Consider the following 26,425-nt stretch of genomic DNA (forward strand, 5'->3'; position numbering starts at 1 on the left):
ATTCTATGGAGCATTTTAATATCCACTAAATAAAATCTAAGCCACCCACCAAAAACCATGCCACAGATACAATTCCATTGGCATTATACTTCTAGAACATTTGTGTTGTGATACTTCAAAGAAGTACTCTTGCTAGTCAACAGAATTTTTGCTTGCAATTCATGGAGGGTAAACTTCATTTCACTCATAATCTTCTATACTGCATAATGCTAAATAAAGTTCACAGAACTGCTGAAGATGAGAATTTCACCCATTCATAAGACAATACCAGGTCAGCCTAACATTCTTACTTAATATACATTTTCCAGCGAATTTTCTCAATTCTTTCAGCATTAGTTAGCTGGTATGTGATACTTTTCACCTGTGAACTGAGGCAACATTGGTTCCCATAGCCCTATAAGAATGGAAGAGTATTTAAGTTCCATTATAATTCATCCTTCATGGAGTAGAGGTAAAACTGGTTTTTTGAGAGTTATGCCAGCAGAACCTCCAGTTCTGGAAAATTTTACCAGATTGGAAGGACTTTGAGCTTAGACTGATACTCCAATTTCTGGACAGAAAGAGTTGTTGGTGTTCCCTCCCGAAATCATTGCAATGATTTTGTACACATTCTATATTTACTCATCTATGAACATGTTCATACATATTTATATACACACACACGCATGCACATACTTTCTAGTAGAGGGAAGATACTGTCACTTTTTTTCTCTGTAGTGTCATCCTGTACAGTGCACCTGACAGTTACTACACTTAATAAATGCTTACTGATTAACTTTCTTTCCATATCTAGGGTGGGCAGTGCAATTCCACAAGGAAGACAAGAGAATGAAAACCCAGGTGCCATGAATTTTAATTTCATCCCTATCAGAGTATTTATTTTCCCAGGCTCTGTTTTCTCAAAAGAAAACAAAAAGTGATAGCCACAGGGACAACAAAATCCACCAGACATGATTCCTGATTCTTGATCCATCCCCATACTCCTTACTACTTTCAGAACACAGTTAACGTTCACCTTCGTTCAAAGAAATCATAGAACCAAGAACTTTAAGGAATTTCAAGCATCTTGTCTAATTCCTACTTCCAGGCAAGAACAATGACTTCCTCAAGACCATACAGCCACTGGAACTAAGTGCCACATCCACTGAGGTTTATTCCAATTCTAAATTCTGTCTGAGAATAATGATAACCGGTTTCCATGATGTTGATCCTGAGGTGCTATAAAACACCAAAATGCTTTCTCAGTCCTCAAGGGAGTTCATTATTAAACATTTGTCATAAAATAAATAAATATACATAGAAATTTCCACAAAGAAGAAGAACTGGAAGGAACCTTAGAGATTACTTAGTTGAACCTACTCATTTTACAAGAAAAATGAGGCACAGAAAAGTCACTTATCCTAGGTTACACAGTTTAATACCTGTAGCAGAGGTGGTATTCAAATCGATAACTTTTAATTTATTAAGCCAATTAAGTTTCATTTTTATAAGGCAGGAATGAAGAGTCATACCCGAACTTGTAGTTCAGCATTTCTACTAATGCATACAATGTGACCCACAGAGAAGAAACATCTTTTCAAGGCCATATAATATCCTATTAGGAACCTCGTATGCCATACTAATCGCTTGCTCTAAGGCAAGACTCTTACAGCATAATGATACCATTCATGCTTGACCAATTTCTTGGCAAGGTTAATTCAGAAAGCAATGTTTAATCTCTCTTCTAAAAATCCTCAGATTTTACAGTGGCACCATCGAAGAGTTTTTAAATAGCCCATTTCCTTATCTATTTTCCAATCATCTTTTCTAAAATTATAGTGTGAGTTTTCCAGACTTATTATATTGACAGAAAAGTTGAAGGAGCTAAGATGAAGAAGTACTAAAAAGAGCAGGCAGTGAGAAGAATAAAAGCAAAAGAATTATCAACTTGAACTAAAAGCCTCTGTTAAGTTTTTATGGGTTCATTTAGATTTTTTCTTAAAAACACATACTATGACCACTTCTGTAGTTTATTACCAGCTCACTGTCCTCAACAGTACCAATGACTGACATATCAACTCTGTCCAGACATATTATCATCACCCAGGGTGTTAAAAAATGGCACATAGCAGCAGCTAAGCAATATCCCATTAACAATTACAACTCACATTTCAATTGCTCTCTAAAGGTTACAAAGCAATTTCCTCCCAATATCCTTTTTTAAAATATCTAGTGAAAGTATTGTTATTTTCATTTTACAGAGGACAACACTTGAACTTGGAGTGGTTAAGTGACCTGCTATCCGATGTGCCAAAATGGACCTGTCAGAACAGAAAAAAAAAAAAAAAGATCATGGGGAGGATGGGTAATATTCCACCACTAAAAGAAATAACCCCTCTTTGCCTCATCAGATAATTTTTATGGCTTGCTAAAGTCATAAAAATTCATTCCTCTGTTGATTAGGGTCTTCCCAAACTTATCTAACCTAGTTCTAAAACCATCAACTTACAGGCAGCCTCCAGAGTCATACAGGAAGCCTCTACAACCTGGTAGTTTTTGAGAATCTAAAGTGGCACACATTACATTACATAAATTTTAGTAGTATTATGCAAAAATAACTTAAGGGAGATTTTTAAAATATTCTTTGAAAGAAAAAAAGAAATTTAGGCTATTAATGTCCATACACTCTCATAAAGTGGAAGAATTATTTCAAGTTGAAAAATGGAAAAGCAGGGGCAGGGAAAGAAATCAAATGAGGCTCTGGCCTCAACTCTCACAATGTATCAGCAGCTGGGCAGTCCTTTTTTTTCCCTTCTCATTCTTAACTAATAATACATTATGTTCCCTCTCTTGTGCCCTTTTGAGTAGAGCCTTATAAACCACTATTCCAAGAACGAAGAGCTATTTATTCTATTGGTCCAAGTATCATGACAGGATAAATGAAAGAGACACTGTTGTTTGCAGCTACAGAAGAAAGATGGGCACAGAACACATTAATGAGTCCCTGACCTGGTCATTTTTGACCTTTCTAGACAAAGTCTAGCAGGAGCAAACGGAAAAAAGAACTGTGGGGAAGATGCACAAACCAATGCACACTTCACTTGTGGAACACAAGACTTAGTCTAGATCACAATAAGTAATGTAATGTTTTACCCTTTTCCAATGGCTACAGAGCAATAAGAATAGCAAAGAGCAAAAGGGCAGTCTTCAGAGAAAGCCTATTTTGTCTCAAGACAAGCTAAATCCAGGACATGTGTAAATTTTATTACCAATTATATCTCACAGTGAGGGAGGAATAACAGATGGGCAGCATGAAGGCCTCTAAACATGATGGATGGATATTCAATGGAGGATCTGTGGGATAATATGGACAAAAAATATACAAGGAGAGTGTGAATAGGCTGCAAATAGACCTGTAGAAAGAGTACTTCAGTGAGATCCCATTTCCACTAAGTATCAAAGAATATCTTAGATTCACAGATTCAGAGCTAGAAAGAATTCAAAAGACCATTTCATCTAATTTTTACAGATTTCATCTATCACTTTACAGATGAGGAAACTGAGACCAAGACAGTGGGACAAAGGTCCCAAAGATAATATATGGCGGAATTTGAACCCAAAACTTCTAATACCAGAGCCACTGCTTTTTCCCTTGTACCAATTGCTAGATAAAGCAAAGAGTTTTGCAAACTTTAAGGTACTATAAAACTTATATATATATATATATATATGTATATCTGTGTATGTATAGATATAATTTTCATATTTTATTTTATTTTTGAAGACTCTCTCTCTCTCTGTAGTCATCAGGCATTTACAAAGATGAATGGTACAAAAGCTTTAACTTGCTCTGCTTTCAACCTGGGCCAATTTAACCCTCCTCAGGCAGCCTGGTGTTCCTCCCCCTAACCTCCAATCCCTACCTCGGGGCTCAGCATAACAGTGCCAGGAAGAACAGATGCCCAATTACTTTTGGCTCTACCACAGTTCCTAATTCCAAAGCTCAAGTGATCCCACAAGCCTCAGCCCTCCCAGCAGGAGGGGCTGCAGGTGTATGCCACCATGCCCAGTCTGTTTTTTCATATTTTACATGTTTCAAGTAAAAAGGAGTGAGGAGAGCATTACTTCTCTAGTCCCTATACCTGGGACTTACACAAGATCTTTGTATTTTGATAGCTTTAATCATAGGTGACCCTACACTCCAAAGATCCTAACATATTTATTAAAGAAAGGCAGCATGACAATGGGCTGACTATGCATTCAGGAAGACATGGGTTCTACTTCTGGCTCTAACACATACCAGCTGTGTGAGCACAAGCAAGTCCCATAACCTATCAGTTCCTCAAGCAATTTTCTCAGATTATATGTTTCAGATGAGTCACTGATTTGTATCAGTAGAAGTTTTCATGATAAAGAGTTTCCTATGCTGATGAAATCACAAGTCTGGACCAAAATTTTTTTTTTAATCTGATATTAAAAATGAAAATGACTACCTACAAATCCTTCCCAAGAAGGGAATCTCCATCATTTAGAAACTACGGAAATAAAAGCCAGGGATGTTACAGAGATTTCAACAGAGCCAAACACACATTATCCTAAAGCTATTCTCCAGAGTCTGAGTTGATGAATGATAACAACAGAAACAATTTCTATATTGCTTTAAGTTACATGAAGTATTTTACAAATGTTATTTTATCCTCACATCAATCCTGGGAAGTGGATGCTATTATTAATTCTCATTTTACAGCAAAGGAAACTGAGGCAAACAGTGGTTAAGTGACTTGTCCAAGGTCACAAAGCTATTACATGTCTGTGGCCAGATTTGAAGTGTTCCAGACTCCAGGTCCAGTGTTCTATCTACTGCATCACCTAAACCTATTATTACAAACATAATGAAAATTAAAAGTTTACTATTTTAAGATATTTTAGTATCTTAGATATTATTCTATTATTAACAAAATAATTAATATCTAAGGTACCAGAATAATCCAATAATTCATAAAATGTAATTATTTTATGTACTAAGTAAAAATCACTCAACATATTTACAATACATGAAGTTGATACTTTTATTGAGCTCACTTTCTACTTAAAATAATTCAAAGATTGTCACAATTTAATTGATGGAATGTCACATGCACAAACTCTTACCAGGTTCTTGAAAAGTGCAGTCAGTTCCTTTGTAAACACCGAAAACTTCAGAAACGCACTTCCTAAGTCTGGATCATCTCTGCACACACAATTGCCACCAAATTTCTCCAGGGCTTGTGTATACTGTTCTTCATTTTCCACGTGGGCTTCAAAAACAAGGAGATATACCACACCATTACTTCTGGCAGTAACACTACAGACGTTTTTGAATAAAAATCCATTTGTGGGGTGTGTGGGTAGAGATTCTGTTTGTTTTTGAAAAACAAAGCCATGAATACATTACCAGGAATGAATAAACCCTTCACGAAAATAGGCTGCCCCTCTGAACAGAAAGAACTCTTAACCCCTGGTTATGTGCCAGAAACCCACCGGGAAGCCAACAGACACAGACAGATGAGAATAACACAAACAGGAAAAGGCCAAGACATCAGGTTTATTACAACAACCTATGGTGTTCCAGGATGTGACTATAATCCATACTCTGGACACTTGCATAAATTATATGAGCGCATAATTCTGGAAGAGTCTCTTTTGGTCAGATGATGGCAAAAGTCTCAGGAGTCAAGTTAACTGACCAGTGGCTGTTTCAATAATTCCGCTGGAAGGAAGGGTAAGGGAAAAGGTTAGGGCCTTCCACATTCCAAGCAATGACAAAGCTCTTCCTAGAAATTCAACAATAAAAACTCTGTCCTCCTCTCTGCCCAGATTCTGACTATTTCAAGCCCAAGGACACACCACAATAACTTCTCCCTTCTATGGAAGAGCAGGCACTGATGCTCTGGGAACTGAACAACAAGAATCCTTATATCAGAGTTCAACACATCTCAAGTGCCAAGGCTGTCATAGTGCCTGACAATTTCACCATGACTCACTTCTACCCCAAACTGGTAAGCACCTACCATGTATTAGGCACTGTGTAAAAATCCGAAGGTACAAAGGAAAGCAAAAACAGTCCCTGTCTTCAAGGAGCCTACAGCTTAATGGGGAAGATAACATGCAAACAACTATATACAAACAAGATATATACAGGTTAAATTGGAGATAATGTCAAAGAGAAGCATTAAGGGAATTAAGCTAGCATTAAGGAGGACTGGAACAGGTTTCTTGTAAAATGCGCGACTTTAGCTGAGACTTGAGGTCAGGAGGTAGAGATGAGGGGAGAGAGTGTTCCCAGCATGAGGGACAGCCAGTGAAAATTACTCAGAGTTGGGAGATGAAGTATCTTGCTCGAGGATAGCAAGGTGGCCAGTGTCTAGATCACAGATTACATGGAGTGGGTTAAGGTAAGAAGACTAAGAAAGGTAGGAGTGTAACAAATTCTCCCTCCTTATGTTATACCGTGTTGACAACCTCAAAAGATATCCAACATTAGGCACTGATATAGTCCAGGCAGCAGTAGGGAGTTTTAAGGCACACTTTAGTTGTTAAAATACCTTATAAGATCATAGATTTCAAGATGGAAAGGACCTTAGAACCAATTCTAGTTTAATTCTCTTATTTTGCAGAAGACAAAATTGAGGCCCAGAGAAAGCGACATGCCCAAGGCCACACAAGTGTTAACTAGGAGAACCAAGATTTGAATGTCTAACTTCAAATCCAGTGTATTTTCTAATGTGCTACTCCTGTCCCTTCTTTCCCAGTCCTGGTTTTGAAAAGACTCCCTGAAGATAAAGAAGGAGATGCATAAGAAGTGGAAGGAAAGCCTGTTGACCATCAGGACTTCCTTCCACCAGTTCTATATATGGTGGCTCAATTGCCCAATTTCCATTTTCAGCTTTTCTATTCCAGTTCTCCCCAATCCTTCAGCAGACCCTCAGAGATCCTACCCCTAAGAGTACTTGTAAGGCAAAAACTTTGTAAACCATAAAACAACTTATAAACATGAGTTGTTATTGTTTCCACCACAAGTTGCTCTATTCATCAGTGACATCATGAAGGCTACAACCCAGGTCTCCTGATTTCTAGTGCAAGATTCTTTCACTGCTTTACAAAACTTCAGAGATATTATCCCAGAGAAGTTCTTTGACTGTTAGATTATGACACCATGTCTTCTCTTCACTGAAAAGGTCTAGAAGGGCCTGAATTCTTCCCCAGGGAAAAGTCATCACCCATTCTAAATCTAGATTCCTTGACCTTACAATGACAATCAAGAAGGGGGGGGCGGGACGACAATGAAGTGTATGTCTGTATTTGGACAGCACTTACTGCCAGACTTCCATGACCCAATCTGAGTGCATAAAGCACAAAAAGGCTAGGAAAATTCTCTGACCTTGACCCTTCAATGATACTTTGAAGTCTAAGGGAATTCCCAAATGTATCTAGTTAGCATAGAGTAAATTAATCTTGGTACTTATGTCCTTAAATTTTAGGCTTTTGGCATTCCAAAAACAAATAGGATAAATTAAACATCTGTTAAGAGACTAAATCCCATCAATTAAATCTGAAGAAGGAATGAAAAGAGAAGAAAAAGGAATTGACATAAAAAAAATATATTGGATTTAGAGTCAGAAGACTTATGCTGTTACTTAAGTGCCTCACTTCTCCTCCAGAGCCATCTGAATCCAGTGACAAAATATTCATCAGGATAACTGGAGATGACCTAGGGTGAAACAATTGGGGTTAAGTGACTTACCCAAGGTCACACAGCTAGTGAGTGTCAAGTGTCTGAGGTGAGAGGTGAACGCAGGTCCTCCTGACTCCTGCACTGGTGACTCTATCCACTGTACCACCGAGTTGCCCCTAGGGATCCCTGAGTAGATTTTAAGGAGTCTGTGATTTGAGACTGGGAAAAACACATCTTTATTTTCACTGCTCTTTAAATGAAAGTCTGCATTTCCTTTGATTTCGAATTTGGGCAACAAATATCATTCCGAGAAGGGCCCATAAGCTTCACTAGACTTTCAAAAGGATCTATCTGTCTGTCACACACACACACAGACACACACAGACACACACAGACACACACACACACACAGTTGAAACCTTTGCCTGAGTCTCAGTTCCAAGGACCTGAGAAGAAGCATCTGTAACACTGCCAGCATTATCAACATTGCACGTAGGTATTATAAGTACAGCAAACTTTCCATAGCCACGACCAGCTCGCAACAGAACTACAACAATGACCAGTTTTTTAAATATGGATCATGGACCACTCAGTGGTAGTATGTGTCTTTCCCTCATTCAAAACAAAGTCAAGTGCAAGTCATGTCATCATTTCTCTGATGGCATGGTCTTCTTCCAGGGTCAACCAGCCCAAGTGTCAGAGGGCCCACAGCTCTATCTATTTGAACACCTAACTGCCTTGAAGGTCCCTCCTTTCCTTACTTCTCTGAACCCTTTGGACCTATGATTCTAAAGACATGGATTCTAGTTCTGCCTTTGTCACTAGCTGTGAAACCCTGGATAAATAAGAACCTTTCTCAGAATTAAGTTACTTCATCTATAAAATGAGAACAAGGATATCTGCTTTACATATACTATAAGATCAAATGAAAACAGCAAGGATTTAAGGTAAGAGAATAGCCCAACTGCAAATATAACAAAATTCTATCACTGAAATACTGTGGTTCTTAGTCTTCATGACAGTAAGCTATAATATATGGAGCAACACTAAGTCAAGTTACAGTTAATTACGCTGGACAGTGCAATGAAAATGAGAAATCAGACTTACACTCATTAACATATGCAATCAAACTTATAATGTTGTCTATAACATTTTTAATTGTTGGTCTATCCAATCAGAGGGTCCACATATGTTTATCAGCTGTTTACAAACACAGACATATCATTTATTACATTACACCATCCAAGTGTTTATCTTATTGTACAATAACTTACAAGAAAACAACTTACTCAAAACATTTTGATCACAAAGTGGAGATTTAAAACAAAATAGTTACACTAAGTTAACATACTCAGACATCTGTACAAAAAAGTCTTTAATAGATGAGAGAAGACTCTACATCTGGAGTTCTACTTGCTGCAGAATTCTTAATGGCAAATTTTCCATAATCCAAGTCAACTATCTGTGTATGAGTAGATAATGCAACACTCCCACTCTTGTCTTGTTCATGATACTTTTTTCTTCTGGCAGAGCTAACTCCAAGATTCTAATTGTCTGCACCATCTCTTAGTGAGGCTGAAGAAGTTGTTACTATTCTACTGTGACTCAAAGAAAAAGTTGTTATCTATGACTTACAATGGGGATATATAAGAAGGGATGAATGTGTAAGTGTACATGCACTCTCTGCTTCCAAGTCAGGGGAATAGTGACCAGTGTTCCCTACCACCAAGCCAGCAATGTTCTACGCATCTTTCTGGTAGTTTGAAAAGTTTGTATTCTAATGCAAGATATTATTTATGAGGGCCCAAAGATGGATAAAGTCCAGTTCTCAATTGGCATGATTTTTAAGTGGGTGATCTTTCTAGACCATAGGAACTTCCTTATTAGGTAGCACAAAGTCATCGAATAACTACATCCAATGCCTGATTAATGAAGACTAGTTTCTCATTTAAGGCTAGAGAAAATTCAGTACCATTAGTTTATGTCCCTACATTGAATGCTCTTTATGCCTCACAGTCTATGTCTTTGGCAGCAGTTTCTATCACTACCAAATGCTGGCCGCCCAAGTCACACCAAGAGTTAGATTTTTAGTCAGGATCAGTCAGGGTGTCACATAAGGAGATTTCTGTTGTCTTAGCCTTTATCACCTCATTTCATTTGGCAGTCAGCTATGAGTGTAGAATCCTGCACTCCTTCTGTAGAAGAGCATCCTTGATATTATCTTTTTGGACTTTGCTGATGTGTGATACTCAAGAGTGTTATCGATGATATCAATTTCAGCTATAGTTTTAATTAAAGCTCCATCATACAACAGTAGGGCATTCAAGATATTCCAAAGTAAATTCTGAACCTTGGCATATCTTAAAAGGAAGTTGTTGGGGATGGTAGTGATTTGTAAGATAGTCATCCTGAAATGAGTGCTGTAGGAGGTAGAAGATTATAATCACCAAATGCCAGTGCATCTTTAAGCATTCCCATGATGAAGTTTTTCTCAAGGTATGGTAATTCCAGTAGTTATGAGTCAGTAAAGCAGGAGCCAGGCAACTAGGTAAGTTTGGTATATGATGAATTCATTACAAATTTTCTGGTACTTGGTAGCTGGTAATTACAAAATTTCTGGTATTACAAATTTCTAGTATTTGAGTAAATTTGCCAATTGAGCAGAGAATTTTCTGTTTTCAAAGTTAAGTAGCTAAAAAGAAGAGACTGAATTTCTCTGTTTTCATATTCAAAGTGTGTGTATTTCATCTACATAGTGCTATTCCGGACAAAATTCAACGAAAAGTCCACTAACCAGGAGCAGAATAGCTGCACATTCTGAGGAATGAAGTCCCCTGGTGATGTTGCCCTTATCATCATTGCTATCTACATATGTGCTTTTCTTCTAACAATCTCTGACCATTTATTATAGTACTGAACCATGAGATGGTGACATTCTTAGTGTGTTTACTTTGGCAAAATCCAACAATCATCCATCATTTGAAGGTGGGAAAGAAAGTTTCTAAAACCTCAAGACTTTAGGAATACATGAACTATTACTGTTTCATGCTTCCCCTTAATGAAGTATGGCAGCATGATACTTCTTTCTTGGATAGCTTCTAAAAGCAGAGGCTTTCAAGAGTACAAAGTAAGACAAGGATGAATGTGTACCTGATGATGGTACTACAAATTCTGAATTTTAAGAAGTGGTGCGATGAGGTGTTCCCAATGTAAGTTCACATAACTTGGTCAATATTCTTGCCTTCTATTCTTGTGTCACTTGATGAAGTATGAAAAGACCTCCAGAGATTCATAAGTGAAAGTGTTGTCAACTGGCAAGAGATATTATTACTTCATCTACCCAACTACTGAGGAATAAATAGCAAGTTATTAGGTCCAAAGATTATGGAAAATCTAGCCATATGACTACAGGGTCTTAGAGGAGTCTGAGAGATCATTCAGTTCAACTGCCCCATTTCACAGCTGAAAAAACTGAGGCCCAAAATGTCAATGGGCACAACCTGGCAAGTGGCAGGATTTACCTCAAATCAGACAAAGAGTAAGTGGCAGAGCCAAGTTTTGAACCCAGGTCTTCAGACATCAAATCTTCTGACTCCAAATTCAGTGCTCTTTCCACAACAGTACGTTGAAATAATTGCCCCCTACCCAAGCATATATAATGTAACATATCTTGCATATGACATGTTCTTATACTATTATTAGTGTTTCTATATATGTATCTTCTCCATCCAACAATTCAGAAGCTCAGGCAGGTCACAGACCAAGTCTTGTTTCCTCATAACCTTCACAGCGCCCTATCATACTGTCCTGCACATAACACATCTCCACAAAAGACATATTAAAATATTTATTGCTTCAATATGCCTTCAGGTTCTATTTTTTCTATCATAAACTAGAAAGTAACTGGGTACCTTTCTTTTTTCTTTTGCCAAAAGCAGTCTCAAAATAGGAATCTAAAATAAAGCTTGGGAATAAAGTTTTTGGAAAGTAACCAAAGCAAACATATCAAGCCTTTAGGTTATAGTACTTGCAAATGTTTCCATTAAAAGAGTTCAATCCTTCCAATTCCCTGAAGAGTTCAATCAGTCCTTTGCTTACACTTTAATATTTCAAGGAATTAATGATCTTAGTCTTAAATATGCCTTCCATCTACACAAATAGTAACCAATGCTGGTCTTCTCATCCTGTGTCATTTGTTCAAGTTATCACAAGATTCTTCATTTAAAAAAACTACATCTGCTATGCACAGGAAGGCCAGGCCTTTTTTAAAAAAAATTAATATTTCATGGACACTAGTGCAGCATTTGAGTAGTTGTAGAATGAGATTTACAGGTAGAAAGAAAGTGAGAGGTAATGCAATGCAGCCTCTCATTTCCAGATGAAGAAATTGAGGCCCATGGGGGTTAAGTAACTTGTGCAATGTCATGCAGGTAAGTAAGCAGCAGAGTGGGATTCAAACCCAAGTCTTCACTCCACTGGACTAGACTGTTGCTTTCCTTTTGCTATATTACTAACCCACCTCCTTCTCTGATCATGTTACCTGAGTGATATCTCTTCTATCACCACTTACATGCAAGCCAGCAAGGAAATACTATATACCTCAGCTTACTTTATGCCTATTGTGTCTCTCCAATGACCCTTTTGGTCACTCACAAGCCTGATTTTTAAGAAATTCGAGTATTCCAAGATTCTCAACAATATGACATCACCAAGAGAAAGATGGTATTAAAAGTTTTTTGGGGGGGGGGGTGTCTTTTTTAGGTGGGGTGGCATTAGAGAGCAGTCTGGGATCCTCACAATCACTGTGACATTTCTCAAATTCAATTCTGTTTACTCTCTAGTTTTACTATTAACTCTTTGGCCAAGGACCTTCCCACAGGTAAGAAACGTAAGATCTTAAAACTAGACAGGACCTAGGATATCATTTAGTTCACCTCTCTGATTTCACAGAGGACAAAATTGAGGCCCCTGAAGTTAATTGACGTCCCAGAGTCCCAAACTGGTTAGTTGCAGAGCTAAAACAAGAATTCATATTTACTGACTTACAAATTCATGCTTTTTTCACTGTACGAAATTATTCTCACCATGTGGCCTATTGATCTCAAGAACACTGAAAGGCTTAAGGTTAGAGATGCAAAGGTTCAAACAGACCATTATGTCAAAAAGACTATTGCAAACCCAGCAGGCATTATGTCAATACTATATTAATCTAAGGAACAGAATTTATTCTTGTCTTTGACAAAAACTTTTTAGGAAGATTAAAGTTGGCTTTGGGTCAAAGGACCCATATTGTGATAGGAGAAAACAAGCCCTTGGCTATCCAATTACCAGGGGTGGGGGGAACCTTCAGTCACAAGGTTTTCTAGGTGCTTGGTGCGACCTTTTGACTGAATCCAAATTTTACTTTAGAACAAACCCTTTAATTAAGTGGATTTATTCTGCAAAGTTTGAATTCAGTCAAAGGGCCACACCTGAAGACCTAGAAGGCTACATGTGGCCTCAAGGCCACAGATGCCCCATCATCCTTTACGTTCATCCAACTTCCTAAGGTCCAAGGCCTAGGAAAGCCTTGTAACATAATTACATTGGGTCAATGTAATAATAACCATGGCTCACAATTACACAGCAATTTAAAGTTTACAAAGTACTTTTCTCTCAAGAAGTTTAAGAGTTACTTCTTTCATTTTATACATAAGAAACTGACCCTCAGTTTCCCAAGTCATTTGAATGTAGTCCCTAATGAGTTAGAAGAATGGAAATTTATATCCAGATCTGATTCTAAATCAAGTTTTTTCCCCTACCTGTCTGTGATCACATAGATGTCTCTCAGGCCCTTTAAGGAACCCAGTCAAACCAGAAGAGATTTGGAGATTTCCAGCTGCCAGCACATTCTACACAACAAACATTTTCACCTTAATTTTATGGTTACTAACCATCTAAACTCTCAGGCTCTTAAACTCGCTGGGTTCACAACAGCAGAGGATCCTACAATCTCAGAGATAGAAAATTTAGTATAGTGCCTTGACCCAGGAAACATAGTACCTCCATCAGATGTTGTAATATATTTAGCTTTATTTTGCTTAAGAAATACCTGTTCCTTTCCTTTCCCTTCCTCTTTTCTTTTTTTTAAAATTTATTTATTTAACTTTAACATTCATTTTCACAAAATTTTGGGTTCCAAATTTTCTCCCCCCTTATCCCCTGCCCCCACCCCAAAACACCAAGCATTCCAATTGCTCCCATCACCAATCTGCTCTCTCCTCTATCATCCCTCTCTGCCCTTATCTCCATCTTCTCTTTTGTCCTGTAGGGCCAAATAACTTTCTATACCCCTTTACCTGTATTTCTTATTTCCTAGTGGCAAGAGTAGTACTCGACAGCTGTTCCTAAAACTTTGAGTTCCAACTTCTTTTCCTCCCTCCCTCCCCACCTGCTCTTTTTGGAATTCAATATAGGCCAAATCTGTGTAGTTTTGCAAATGACTTCCATAATAGTCGTGTTGTATAAGACTAACTATATTTCCCTCCATCCTATCCTGCCCCCCATTACTTCTATTCTCTCTTTTGATCCTGTCCCTTCCCATGAGTGTCGACCTCAAATTGCTCCCTCCTCCCCAAGCCCTCCCTTCCATCATCCCCCCCACCCTGCTTATCCCCTTACCCCCCACTTTCCTGTACTGTAAGATAGATTTTCATACCAAAATGAGTGTGCATTTTATTCCTTCCTTTAGTGGAATGCGATGAGAGTAAACTTCATGTTTTTCTCTCACCTCCTCTCTTTATCCCTCCTCTAATAAGTGTTTTCCTTGCCTCTTTTATGAGAGATAATTTGCCCCATTCCATTTCTCCCTTTTAAAGATATGATCCCATCCTCTTCAACTCACTCTGTCTCTACATGTGTGCGCGTGTGTGTGTGTTATCCCACCCAGTACCCAGATACTGAACAGTTTCAAGAGTTACAAATATTGTCTTTCCATCTAGGAATGTAAACAGTTCAACTTTTATAACTCCCTTATGACTTCTCTTTGCTGTTTACCTTTTCATGCTTCTCTTCATTCTTGTGTTTGAAAGTCAAATTTTCTTTTCAGCTCTGGTCTTTTCATCAAGAATGCTTGAAAGTCCTCTATTTCATTGAAAGACCAATTTTTCCCCTGAAGTATTATATTCAGTTTTGCTGGGTAGGTGATTCTTGGTTTTAGTCCTAGTTCCTTTGACTTCTGGAATATCCTATTCCACGCCCTTTGATCCTTTAATGTAGAAGCTGCTAGATCTTGTGTTATCCTGATTGTATTTCCACAATACTTGAATTGTTTCTTTCTAGCTGCTTGCAATATTTTCTCCTTGACCTGGGAACTCTGGAATTTGGCCGCAATGTGACTAGGAGTTTCTCTTTCTGGATCTCTTTCAGGTGGTGATCTGTGGATTCCTTGAATACTTATTTTGCCCTCTGGTTCTAGAATCTCAGGGCAGTTTTCCTTGATCATTTCATGAAAGATGATGTCTAGGCTCTTTTTTTGATCCTGGCTTTCAGGTAGTCTCATAATTTTTAAATTGTCTCTCCTGGATCTATTCTCCAGGTCAGTTGTTTTTCCAATGAGATATTTCACGTTATCTTCCATTTTTTCATTCTTTTGGTTTTGTTTTGTGATTTCTTGGTTTCTCATAAAGTCATTAGCCTCCATCTGTTCCATTCTAATTTTGAAAGAACTATTTTCTTCAGTGAGCTTTTGAACCTCCTTTTCCATTTGGCTAATTCTGCTTTTTAAAGCATTCTTCTCCTCATTGGCTTTTTGAACCTCTTTTGCCAATTGAGTTAGCCTATTTTTCAGGGTGTTATTTTCTTCAGCATTTTTTTGGGTCTCCTTTAGCAGGGTGTTTACTTGTTTTTCATGCTTCGCTTGCATGTCTCTCATTGTTCTTCCCAGTTTTTCCTCCACTTCTCTAACTTGATTTTCAAAATCCTTTTTGAGTTCTTCCATGGCCTGAGCCCATTGAGTGGGCTGGGATACAGAAGCCTTGACTTCTGTGTCTTTCCCTGATGGTAAGCATTGTTCTTCCTCATCAGAAAGGAAGGAAGGAAATTCCTGTTCACCAAGAAAGTAACCTTCTATAGTCTTATTTCTTTTCCCTTTTCTGGGCATTTTCCCAGCCAGTGACTTGATTTCTGAATATTCTCTTCACACCCACTTCGCCTCCAGATCCTCCTAGCCAGCGCTTGGGGTCTGAGATTCAAATGCTGCTTCCCAGCCTCAGGGCTTTGGGCGGGGGCAGGGCTGGTATTCAGTGTGAGATTAAGTTCAGGTGCTGAGGTGGGGGCAGGGCTGCCTCATGGGCTCAGTTCCCTCAGGGGGTTTATGCAGAGACCTTCAACAATGGATCCAGGCTCCTGCCTGCTTAGGGCACCCTGGTCTGCTCCCGCCTCTGCTGCTGCCTCCTGAGGGGGCCTGAGTTATGGGGGCACCCCACTCCCCTCTCGACCCGCCAAAGAGACCCTCTCACCGACCCTTGTCACCTGTGGGTGGAGGGACCTGCGCGGCCGCTGGAGATTCCGTCCCTGAAGCCCACTCGGATCTGCTCCTCTCGGTGCCGTGGCCGAGGCAGTGCTGGGTTCGGCTGGCTCTGGGTCCACAACGAGAAGGACCTTTTGCGAGAGGTTTTCAGGTTTTCTGGAACAGAAATCTCCTCCGCTCCGTTGTTCTGTGGCTTCTGCTGCTTCAGAATTTGTTGGCAGTTCTTTTTTACAGATATTTTATGGGCTGGGGGTTCGGAGCTTGCAGAGGTGCGTCTTTCTACTCCGCCATCTTGGCTCCACCCCTCCCTTCCTCTTTTCCCCTGAACAGGAATTTCTTCCAAAACATACCCAACAAGTACTCACTGGAAGATCTGTAACAATGAAGATACTATTAACTCATAAAACTATACATTACACTTTTGAAAAGTTCTAGTTATTACAAAGATTTTTCTTATGTTTTCTGATTCTCAAAGTGCTATACATTGTTCCTAGTTTTGGCTTCTAAGGCCAGGCAGGGTAAGTTTAAAACAACAGTAATAAGGAAAATGGGACAGGGGAAGAGAGGGAGTAGTGAATTCTGTTTTTGACATAATGAGCTTAAGATGCCCACTGGACATTCAGTCTGAGATGTCTGAAAGGCAGAAGGAGATGTGAGACTGAAATTCAGCAGAGAGATTAGGGTAGGACAGGCAGATTTGAGAATCATCAGCATGGAGATGACAATTTAAATGCATGAGAGCTGAATGAGATCACCAAGTAAAGTCATCTAGAGGAAGAAGAGAAGGTCCAAGATAGAACACTGAGGACCACCTATGGTTACTGGGTGTGACCTGGAGGAGGAGCCAGCGAAGGAGACTGAGAAGTAGTGGTCAGTTAGGTAGGAGAACCCAGAGAGGGTGGTGTCTCAAAAACCTAGAGAGAAGAATCAAGGAGAGGACAGTGATCAACAGTATCAAAGGTTGCAATAAGGTCAAGGAAAATGAAGATTAAAAAAGGTCATTGGGTTTGGCAAGTAAGAGATCATGAGTCACTTCAGACAGAGCAGTTCTGTTGGGATGATAAGATTAGAAGCCAGATTGTAAGTGGTTAAGCAGAGAAGAAGAGGAAAGAATGTGGAGGCCCCTACTGTAGATGGCCTGTTCAAGGAGCTCAGCTACAAAGGCCAGAAGAGATAAAGGGTTTGTACTGAGTTTTTTTTCAGGATAGAGGAGCCATGGGCATGTTTTTTTCGTTTGTTTTTTTTACTCTTAAATTTAATTTTATTATTTGCACTACAGAGTCATGAGTGTAAAACTGAAAGGTTTTTCCTGATCACACTTTGCCTGTTTTAGCAGTCAATACCATCAACAACATGGGCATGTTTGTAGGCAGTAGGAAATCAGCCAGTAGAGAGGGAGAGACTGAAAATAACTAAAAGAGAGGGGATAACAAAGGGCAATCTGTTAGAGGCAATGGGATGGAACTGGATCAAGGGGGTTAGCTTTGGCAAGGAGTAAGACCACTTCATCACATGAGACAGGAATGTAAGATAAAGTGGCAGAAGGCATACGGGTGTTAGGAGAATGAGGAAGAGGAGAGAAGAGGAACTTCAAAGCCTCAGGTTTTTTTCTGTAAAATATGAGGACAGGATTTCAGTTGAGAGAGTAGGAAGAGGGGGAGCCAAAGGAGGTTTGAAGAGGGATGAAAAAGTTTTGCTGTGAAGAATAAGGTAGTGAATTCACAAGGGAGGTATAGTAGGGTTACCTAGAAGCAGTGGAGCCCCTGTTGAGGTTATATGACACAAATGTACAGCGGATCCAGTCACAATTTTTGCTTGATCCTCTCCACCTTTGTTTAGCTGCATATGAGCAGGAGCAAAAGTGATGATTGTTGGGAGTGATCCAAGGCTAAGGCTTGCCTGGGCATAAGCGGGAATATGATAAGGGGGCTAGGGTTTCCAGGGAGGAAGACAGTATAAAGTTGTATTGGTTCACCAAGGAGTCTAGACAGGGAGATGAGGAAAGAGTGGCTAGTGAAGGGGAGATGGCATAGCAGAGAATTGAGGGAACCATGGACTGGAGGTCACCATGTAGATGAACAGGAGAGTTTTGTAAGGCAAAGATGAAAAGTTAACAGATTATAGTCAGATAAAAGGATTTCAGAATTCATGAACATAAAGGTGGTACTGATTAAAATATAACTGGGAAATATTTAACAAAAGAAAATACAATAAATAGGAAATATTAATTAATAGTTTTCTGAAGTCAACATGTGGCCTGCAAAGATCCATTTCTATTTGAGTTTGTCATAAATGGTCTAGACTAACAGAGCTGCCTATGAGTGACCCTAGCCTTCACCCCCAAGTCATAATGAAGGCAAACAGAGAAGGGTCCAAGTCATGAAGGCTTTATAGTTACATACTAGAGAGGCATGTAGTGTACTACAAAGTTGGGAAACCTGAATTTGAATCAGACTACAAACACTTAAGTGTAATTTCCCTCATTAGAAAGTAAGCTCTTTGAGGTAGGGACTATTTCACTTTTATCTTTGTACCGCTAGTGCCTGGCACAGTGCCTAGCATAGGGCCTACCCAGGGACTTAATGAAAGCTTACGATTGAGTTGTGTGAACTTAAGAATGTCTCTCAATTGCTCTATAGCTCTGGTTCCTCATATGTAAAATGGAGATAATACTCATACTTTTTACCTTCTTATAGAGCAAATGTTCTGTAAATTTAAAAAGCATTACAACAAAGTCTATTGCTGTTTTGTTATTATTACTGTTTTTATACCACTCTTCCTAGCCTCAGTGAACCTCTCTGCATAAAATCACATCTCCTCTCACTACACGTACAAACCACTATACTCAACACTACAACTCTAAATACTCTTATCAGAAATGCCAGCCCAATAAATACCTGACAGTATTCTGGAATATCCCAGAGAACTGGCCAGACCTATCCTTTCTAATGCTCTCAGGCAACAGAACTTCCTAAACCCCATCCATCCCTAACCCTAATCCATGTCCATTGTTCATACAACTAGTCCCAGCCCTAGATTAAGATAAAACCAATATATTTGTGTACATTGTATTCACAGTTTACCCCAACCATATAAATTCCCAAAATAGCCTAATTGAAAAAGGAAACCGGAGACACAAATGAAGCAAGCACGATTCTCTTAGATCTGCAACTTGAGTGCTCCTTTCACTGGAAATGCTGAATTACTAGAATGACTAAAGCTGGAAGGGACTTTGGAGATCTCCTAGTTCAGCAGTTCTCAAAGTGAGATCTGAGGAATCCTTCCCTTCAGGGAGAACCATGAGTTCATTACCATTTTCAGAATACCAAAATGTTTCAATTTCTAATACAATAAATATTGACAGAGATAGACTACATAAACAAAAGTCCTTCATAATTTAAGAGTGTAAAGGGGTTCTGAGAGCAAAAAGTTTGAAAACTGCTTTGCCCAATGCCCAAGGTCAAACAACTAATTAATGGAAAAGGTGGGACTAGAACGCAAATATCTCTTCTCTTCCCTCTTCTCCCCCAGAGGTAGACTTAAGCATTCTCAGACACAAAATTTTTAGCCAGTCAATCACTTCTAACAGTTAGGACTAAAGTCAATCAATCAATAAGCAGTATTTGGATGCCAACTATGTACCCAGCACTGGACCAAATGCTGAGGAGGCAAGACAACAGTCTGTTTCTAGTTTATATTCTAACCAAAATAAAGAGCATGTTCCAGCCCCTCTGACTTCTTTTTGACTGGTGGCTCTTCCCAGAACCTCCGTTTAAGGAAGGTAAGCAGGCCAACTAGAGTTCCTTCCCAGGCTGCATTTTGGATTTCCTCTACCAAGTCTTCAGGCAAGCTATCTTTTACTAGTTGTCTTCCCACATCAGAAAATAAGCTTCTTCAGGGCACAGACTTCCTGACTTCCTTCCTGCCTGCCTGCCTGCCTTCCCCTCTCTTCCTGGTTTTATTTCTATTCCTAGTGCTTAGCAAAGTCCCTGGAATACTGTAAAAGCCCCACAGCCTCCACTTAAGGAAGGCTCCCAGACCAGCCATCTTCTCTTCCTTTACCAAAGGACTGGGCTCCACCCTGCCCTGTTTACCTTGTAACGGCTCTCCTTTCCCTCTCCTTTTTAGCTGCCTTTTGAAAATTGTCTTTTCCCATTAGATAGTAAACTTCTTGAGGGGAGAAACTGTCTTTTTCTTATTTGCATCTCCCATGCTGAACACAGTGCCTGAAAATTAATGTTTACTGATGGACTGGCTAGGGGTCAACCAGGGTACTGGGGCCTGGAGTCAGGAAGACCTGAGTTCAAATCCAGCCCCAGACACTTCACTAGATATGTGACCCTGGGCAAGTCACTTAACCTTTTTTGCCTCAGTTTTCTCAATGAGAAATGAGCTGGAGAAGTCAAGGTCAAACCACTGTAGTATCTCTGCCAAGAAAACCCCAAATGGGGTCACAAAGAGTCAGATGTGACTGAACAATAAGAGAATAACTAGCTGACTAACAAATGTATGTTAATTGACATGTACACATATAAGTATGTACAAAATATATGAGGGAAGGCACTTAAGCTGATCCTTAAAGGAAACTAGAGATTCTCTGAGGAAAAAGTCCACCCCAGGCACACGGAGAGCCAAAGGTAAGAGAGGTTTTATGTGAGGAACACATGAGAAAAGAGATGTAGTATATGATAAAGACTGGATCCATGTTACAACAAATTTACCAAAAATACATTTGTTGGATTCACACATCTAAACCACACAAACACATTTTGTAAAGATTACATCTCAGAAGTGACACTTGCTCCTCAGGTAAAAAAAACTACTTGGTGAAAAGCCTCCCTAGACACCATGATGATTAACATTCAAACAGGAACTATAGTTTTAACACTGGAATCACTCTGCATAAATCTAAATAAATGAAACAAGTTCATCTCTGGTTGGCAGCCCTACATGCTACTGCCTTTCAGTTCTGATGTCAGGCACATATCCTCAAAGCTAGGTTGACATAGAGACATTAACTGCAATTTGGTGAGGTGTGATGAGGGAAAGAATGTAAATACCATCCACTCTCCCAGGGGGATTTACCTCAAATCAAAAAAAAAAAGTCTAGTTCTTTAATGAGTTTGCAATAATAAATAATAGCTTGCATTCATATGGCATCTTACGATTACATGTCATGTACTTTCACATCCATAATTTTTTTTGAGTCTTGACAAGAGTCCTGTGAAACAGATGACGATCTGAATATTATTGACCCCATTTTAGAGGTAAGGAAACAGTTCAAAGAGATTAAAAAACTTGTTCAAGGTATACATCTTGTCAGTGGCAGAGCCAAGATACCAACAGCTCTTTCTTTCCCTTACACCATGATGCCTCTTTCGTTACACCACAAACACAAAGCATCATAGATTTAGAGTAGACCTTAGAGTTAACAGAATTCAACACTCTTCTTTACAGATGAGGAAAATAAGGCCTTCAAAGAGACAAGTGACTTGTCCATAGTCAAAGAACTCTCCAAATCCTGTCCCTTTTCTCCTGTACCATGTTACTGTTAAATTAATCCCAATGCTCAGTATTTGTTGAATGAGTAACAAATATATCAATACTTCTCTTTCCTTAAGCCCCAGCACTCAATCTGTTCCTTTCCACAAAATACATCTTAACTTCCTAGGACACTGGCTATTCCTGTTACAATACCTCATTCCCTTCGCCTGTGATCATAGTGTGAACAACTTTTCTAGCCCAACTCCGGCTCACCAGGCTGTATATCCTTTCAAAACAAAACAAAACAAAGTAGAAACAAAAAATGGGGAAGCACTATTGCGTGGGAAAAGTTCATTTCTTATAAATTTTTCCAATGCATGCATCATACCATTCATAAGAACGTCATATCAATTACAAACTGCTCAAACTAAATATTTTCCTATAATGTTAATGTTAAAAATAAATGTAATTTTTGAGTCCTCAGGTAATTTAAAATTCTACTCACCAACACGTCTCATATAAAGTGGACAAACAAGAATGAACAGAAAAGGCAGGAATTTTAATGAAATTAATTCCTCTAAATCTTTCAAAAAACACTCTGCTGATTGAAGGAAAGATAATTAGCAGTTTTATGAAGTTTTGGATATTCAAAAGACAGGTAGTGATGTGAGACTGAAGTTCAGGAAAGAGACGTGACCTGGATATGTAGATCTGGGAATCACTTGCATGGAGATGACAAAGTCTTCGGTGTCAATCTTTGGGAAAGTCACTCCTCCTCTCTAGGTCTCAATTCCTTGTATTGTAAAATGAGGAAGATAAGCCCTTTCCAGCATGAAATTCTATAAAATGAAGACCCAAAGAGGGATCACACTGATAGTGAGTACCAGAGAAATGATTCAAACCCATGGTTTCTGACTCCAGATCTAGCATTCTTCTCACTGCACTGTGTCCTCTCCTAATCAATAAAATAAGAGTGTCAGATATCTTTAAGATTCTTTGCACTCTAAATTCTATTTATCTATTATTATTCTAAATATCATTCTCCTGATCAAGGCTCTATAATAACACTCTGCTTGTATCAAAACTGCTGCATAATCGCTTTTCTATTGTATCAAAACCAATTACAACTTTCACTAAAGTGGCTTTTATGGCCTTCACATAACCAAATCTCGGTTCTACCTTTTTTCCTCATTTCTTTCTGCCTTTCAGTAACTACTGGCTGTCATGAAGGTGGGGACCTGATTACCCTCAATACCTTATACCTCAATGACTTCCTTCTTTCCTTCCCAACTTGTCTAAGTCCAATCATCCTGTAAAGCCCAGGTCAAGCCCCTACTTACTTTTTGAAAACTACTTCAACCTTTCTTGGAATTCTTAACTATACTTAAAATCAAAAGCACACAACTTAGCACTGAGTTGTTCTTCTACTGTTTCCTCTATATATCCAATACTGTAAAATTAAGCTTCTTGAAGAGAGGAAGTTTAATATAAATGCTACAATTCTTTCATGTCTACCAGAGGCTTAATGGAGTCATTCAATTCAATTCAATAAGTATTTATTATGCACCTACTCTGCCAGGTGCTGGACACAGTGCTTAACTCCGGGGATACAAATAAGAAAAAGAAAAATAGTCTCTGCCCTCAGGGCACTTACAACCTAAAGGAAGAACACAACACACAAAAGAAAGGTGAAAAGTGGGGAGGGTGCAAGGGCATGAGGTTGTTCCATGGAGTGGAAGTCAACTGATCAAGCACCTCAACGTGCCAGGCACTGTGCTAAGCACTGGAAATACACAAAAATAAAAAAGACAGACCTTGCCCACAAGGAGCTTACAATCTAATGGGGAGACAACATGCAAACACATATAGATAGAGTATGCTCTATACAGGCTAAATAGTAAATGGTTAACTTCCCCTTCCATTTAGCATGAAAGAAACACTGTACTTTCCCTTCACATGATGGTATTTTTTCTGAAGTCTAAGATTTTTTTTTTTTACGCTAGTTAGTAGCTTGGAGTTTTATGAAGGAATGAAAAATCAGTTATTCGGTACTTACTAAGTAACATACTAAGTAATGTACTTTTACATCCATCATTTCTTTTGAGTCTTGACAAGAACACTGTGAAATAGATGACGATCTGAATATTACTGACCCCATTTTAGAGATAAGGAAATAGGTTCAAGGACATTAAAAAACTTGTTCAAGGTACACAGCACCATATTAAGTAACAAAGATACAAAAAACAAGAAGAAAGGGTTGCCCTCAATGGCCTCACATGGTAAGAAAAAAAAACAAGACATAGAAGGGAGTGGTGGCCAAGGTGGGGGGTGTTAGACTGAGAAGTCACAGGGCAAAGAGTGGAGTCACAGGGCAACCGACTAACATGCTCTTTTCCAGGAATGGTAGTGTTGATTTGTCTACTATAAATGGAGGAAGAAGTGGAAAGGAAGTGGTACAGGAAGAATATGCATGAAGATGATCAAAGAGCAGTTGTATGATGGGTCTGGATCAGTGGCTTAATGGTAATTTAAATGGGAAAATCTTTCCCCTTATTAATAGGCCCATGGGACCTGCTTAAATCACATGGAAGCCTAAGTCACATGTGGTGGGAAGAGCTTGCTGAAAGGATAGAACAGGAATGGTAGAGCAGAGCTGATAGGAAGTTGGTCAAGCTAGTCAGAACTGGGAAGGATACAATCAAGCAGACAGCTAGGCTTAGAGTGCTTGTTTGTTTGTGGGAAGGGGGAGGGGGTGCTTGGGAATGCCTTTGTCCCCTGCAGTGATAACATGCATTGACTGGTTTTGGGATTTGGCTTTCTGGTGTCTGAGTAAATGTTTTTTTTTACTGCCTTCTATATAGAGAGTCTGTTATATTTTGCGACTGAGAACTACACTGGCATATTCATAGTCACCACCAGCACTATGAATATTGCCTTGGTGATACAGGTGGTTATGGAGAACTCGTACCAATCAAGAGGGCAGGGTCCCAGGATAGAACTAGATAACTCTATAGAAGTGAGGAGTCCTGGCATGAAGATGGCCAGAAGATAGCCATATTTATTTAACACAAACAAAATTTGACAAGCAGTTTACTATTTTCTTTGCTCTATAATCCATCATTTAGCAAGCTGAGCTACTCATTCCACTATGACCATGCCAATCTTTGCAATTTCAGCACTTCAGAAGCACTTCCAGCTCTCTGATTCCTCATACCAAACATTTCTTGAATCCAATAGGCAGTATATATTTTGTCTTTTTATTATTTCTATAACCAAAACTGATCATGGAGGTTGGGCTCTTGAATGACTTTTGTGTCCTGTCATCAACACTTCTTGATCTATCAGTTTACTTTGATCAGACAATCAACAACCAAGTATTTATTAAACACTCACTATGTGTCAGGCACTTGCTTAGTGCTGGAGATACAAAGACTGAAACTGTCTCTAACCTCAAGAAGCTTGCATTTTATCTAAGTATTCCATAATTCCATTAAACTTTCAGTACTTTGGCACTATGTTGGCTCATACTCACCTTACAATCAACTGAACCACTCTAGGTCTTTTCGTAAGAACCATGAAAGCAGATCTCTAAAATCTTGTCTTGTGTTAACAGATTTTTTTTTTAACCTAAATGAATGTCTTTACATTTATCTGCATCAAATGTTATCATGTTGGTTTTAACTTGTGAATCTTAATTCTTTCATTCATTGTACTGGTTATTCTCCCAGGACTTTTTTTTTGGGGGGGGGGGGGGAGGTTAATCAGCAAATCTAATAATCACTTTTTATTTATTTATCCAACTCAATAAAATGCTAAATGAGATAAGACTCAAAGACAGAGAAATCTTAGTACAAATACTTTTTAGGTAAAGTTGTTCAATCAGCCATGAATAAGCGAATTTTACTATTATCCACCCTCTATTTTTCCTTAGTTAAATTTATTTTTAGTTTTCAACATTCACTTCCGTAAGTTGTAAATTTTCTCCCCCTCCCTCCGCAAGATGGCATACAATCTGATAATAGGCTCTACACATATATTCCTATTAAACACATTTTCACATTAATCATGTTGTATAGAAGAATTATAATGAATAGAAGTCTATTTCTTTTTAAAAATGTTTTTTCAATGCTTTAAATATCACCGTCATTCCTAAATAACCCCATCCCCCAATCCTCTGTTTTAAATAAAGATAGTTAATGTGCATTTATTAATCATCTAATTTTTTTTCAGGCCCTGTGCTAGGCACCAGAGATACAAAGGCAAAACCAAAATATTTCCTGCCCTCAAAGTGCTCACATTCCAGGAGGGGGGACCACATGTACATATATAAGTATACAAAAATATGTTAAAAATGTACACTGGATAATTGAGGAGGGATAGAACACAGTAGAGGCTAGGGGCAGCAATGAGAAAAAGCTTTCATAGAGAAATGGCATATGAGTTAAAGGTTAAAAGAAACTCAGGATTATAATTGGCAAATGCAAGAAAGTACAGTTAAGCAAAACAAAGTGACAGTGACCCTGTCTGATGTCATAAACTTCATTCTGCCTCTCCATATTGCAATTCTCTACCAATGCTGTCTGTGTTCTTCCAAGAGGGTTACAAAAATAGAATCAAATAGGAAACTTGTGATAAACACCATGTTGAAATCCAGACACATTACATCCAAGGCATTTTCCTACTTTTACCAGTAGGAATCCCATCAAAAAAAAAAAAAGGAAACGAGGCTAGTTCCAATT

The 26,425-nt window shown here is 38.7% G+C and overlaps 1 protein-coding gene across 3 annotated transcripts in view; it reads right to left on the reverse strand.

Moving 5' to 3' along the window:
- The window catches only part of ASAP2 (ArfGAP with SH3 domain, ankyrin repeat and PH domain 2), a 273,963-nt gene that overhangs the window by 144,229 nt on the left and 103,309 nt on the right, over nucleotides 1–26,425 (reverse strand). For all 3 annotated transcript variants that reach the window (XM_072634272.1, XM_072634273.1, XM_072634274.1), the window contains exon 3: nucleotides 5,131–5,276. In XM_072634272.1, coding sequence (XP_072490373.1) covers nucleotides 5,131–5,276 — 146 coding nt within the window. The remainder of the gene's footprint in view (nucleotides 1–5,130; nucleotides 5,277–26,425) is intronic.

The sequence above is a fragment of the Notamacropus eugenii genome, chromosome 1, assembly GCF_028372415.1.
Source record: "Notamacropus eugenii isolate mMacEug1 chromosome 1, mMacEug1.pri_v2, whole genome shotgun sequence".
NCBI classification, from domain to species: Eukaryota; Metazoa; Chordata; class Mammalia; order Diprotodontia; family Macropodidae; genus Notamacropus; species Notamacropus eugenii.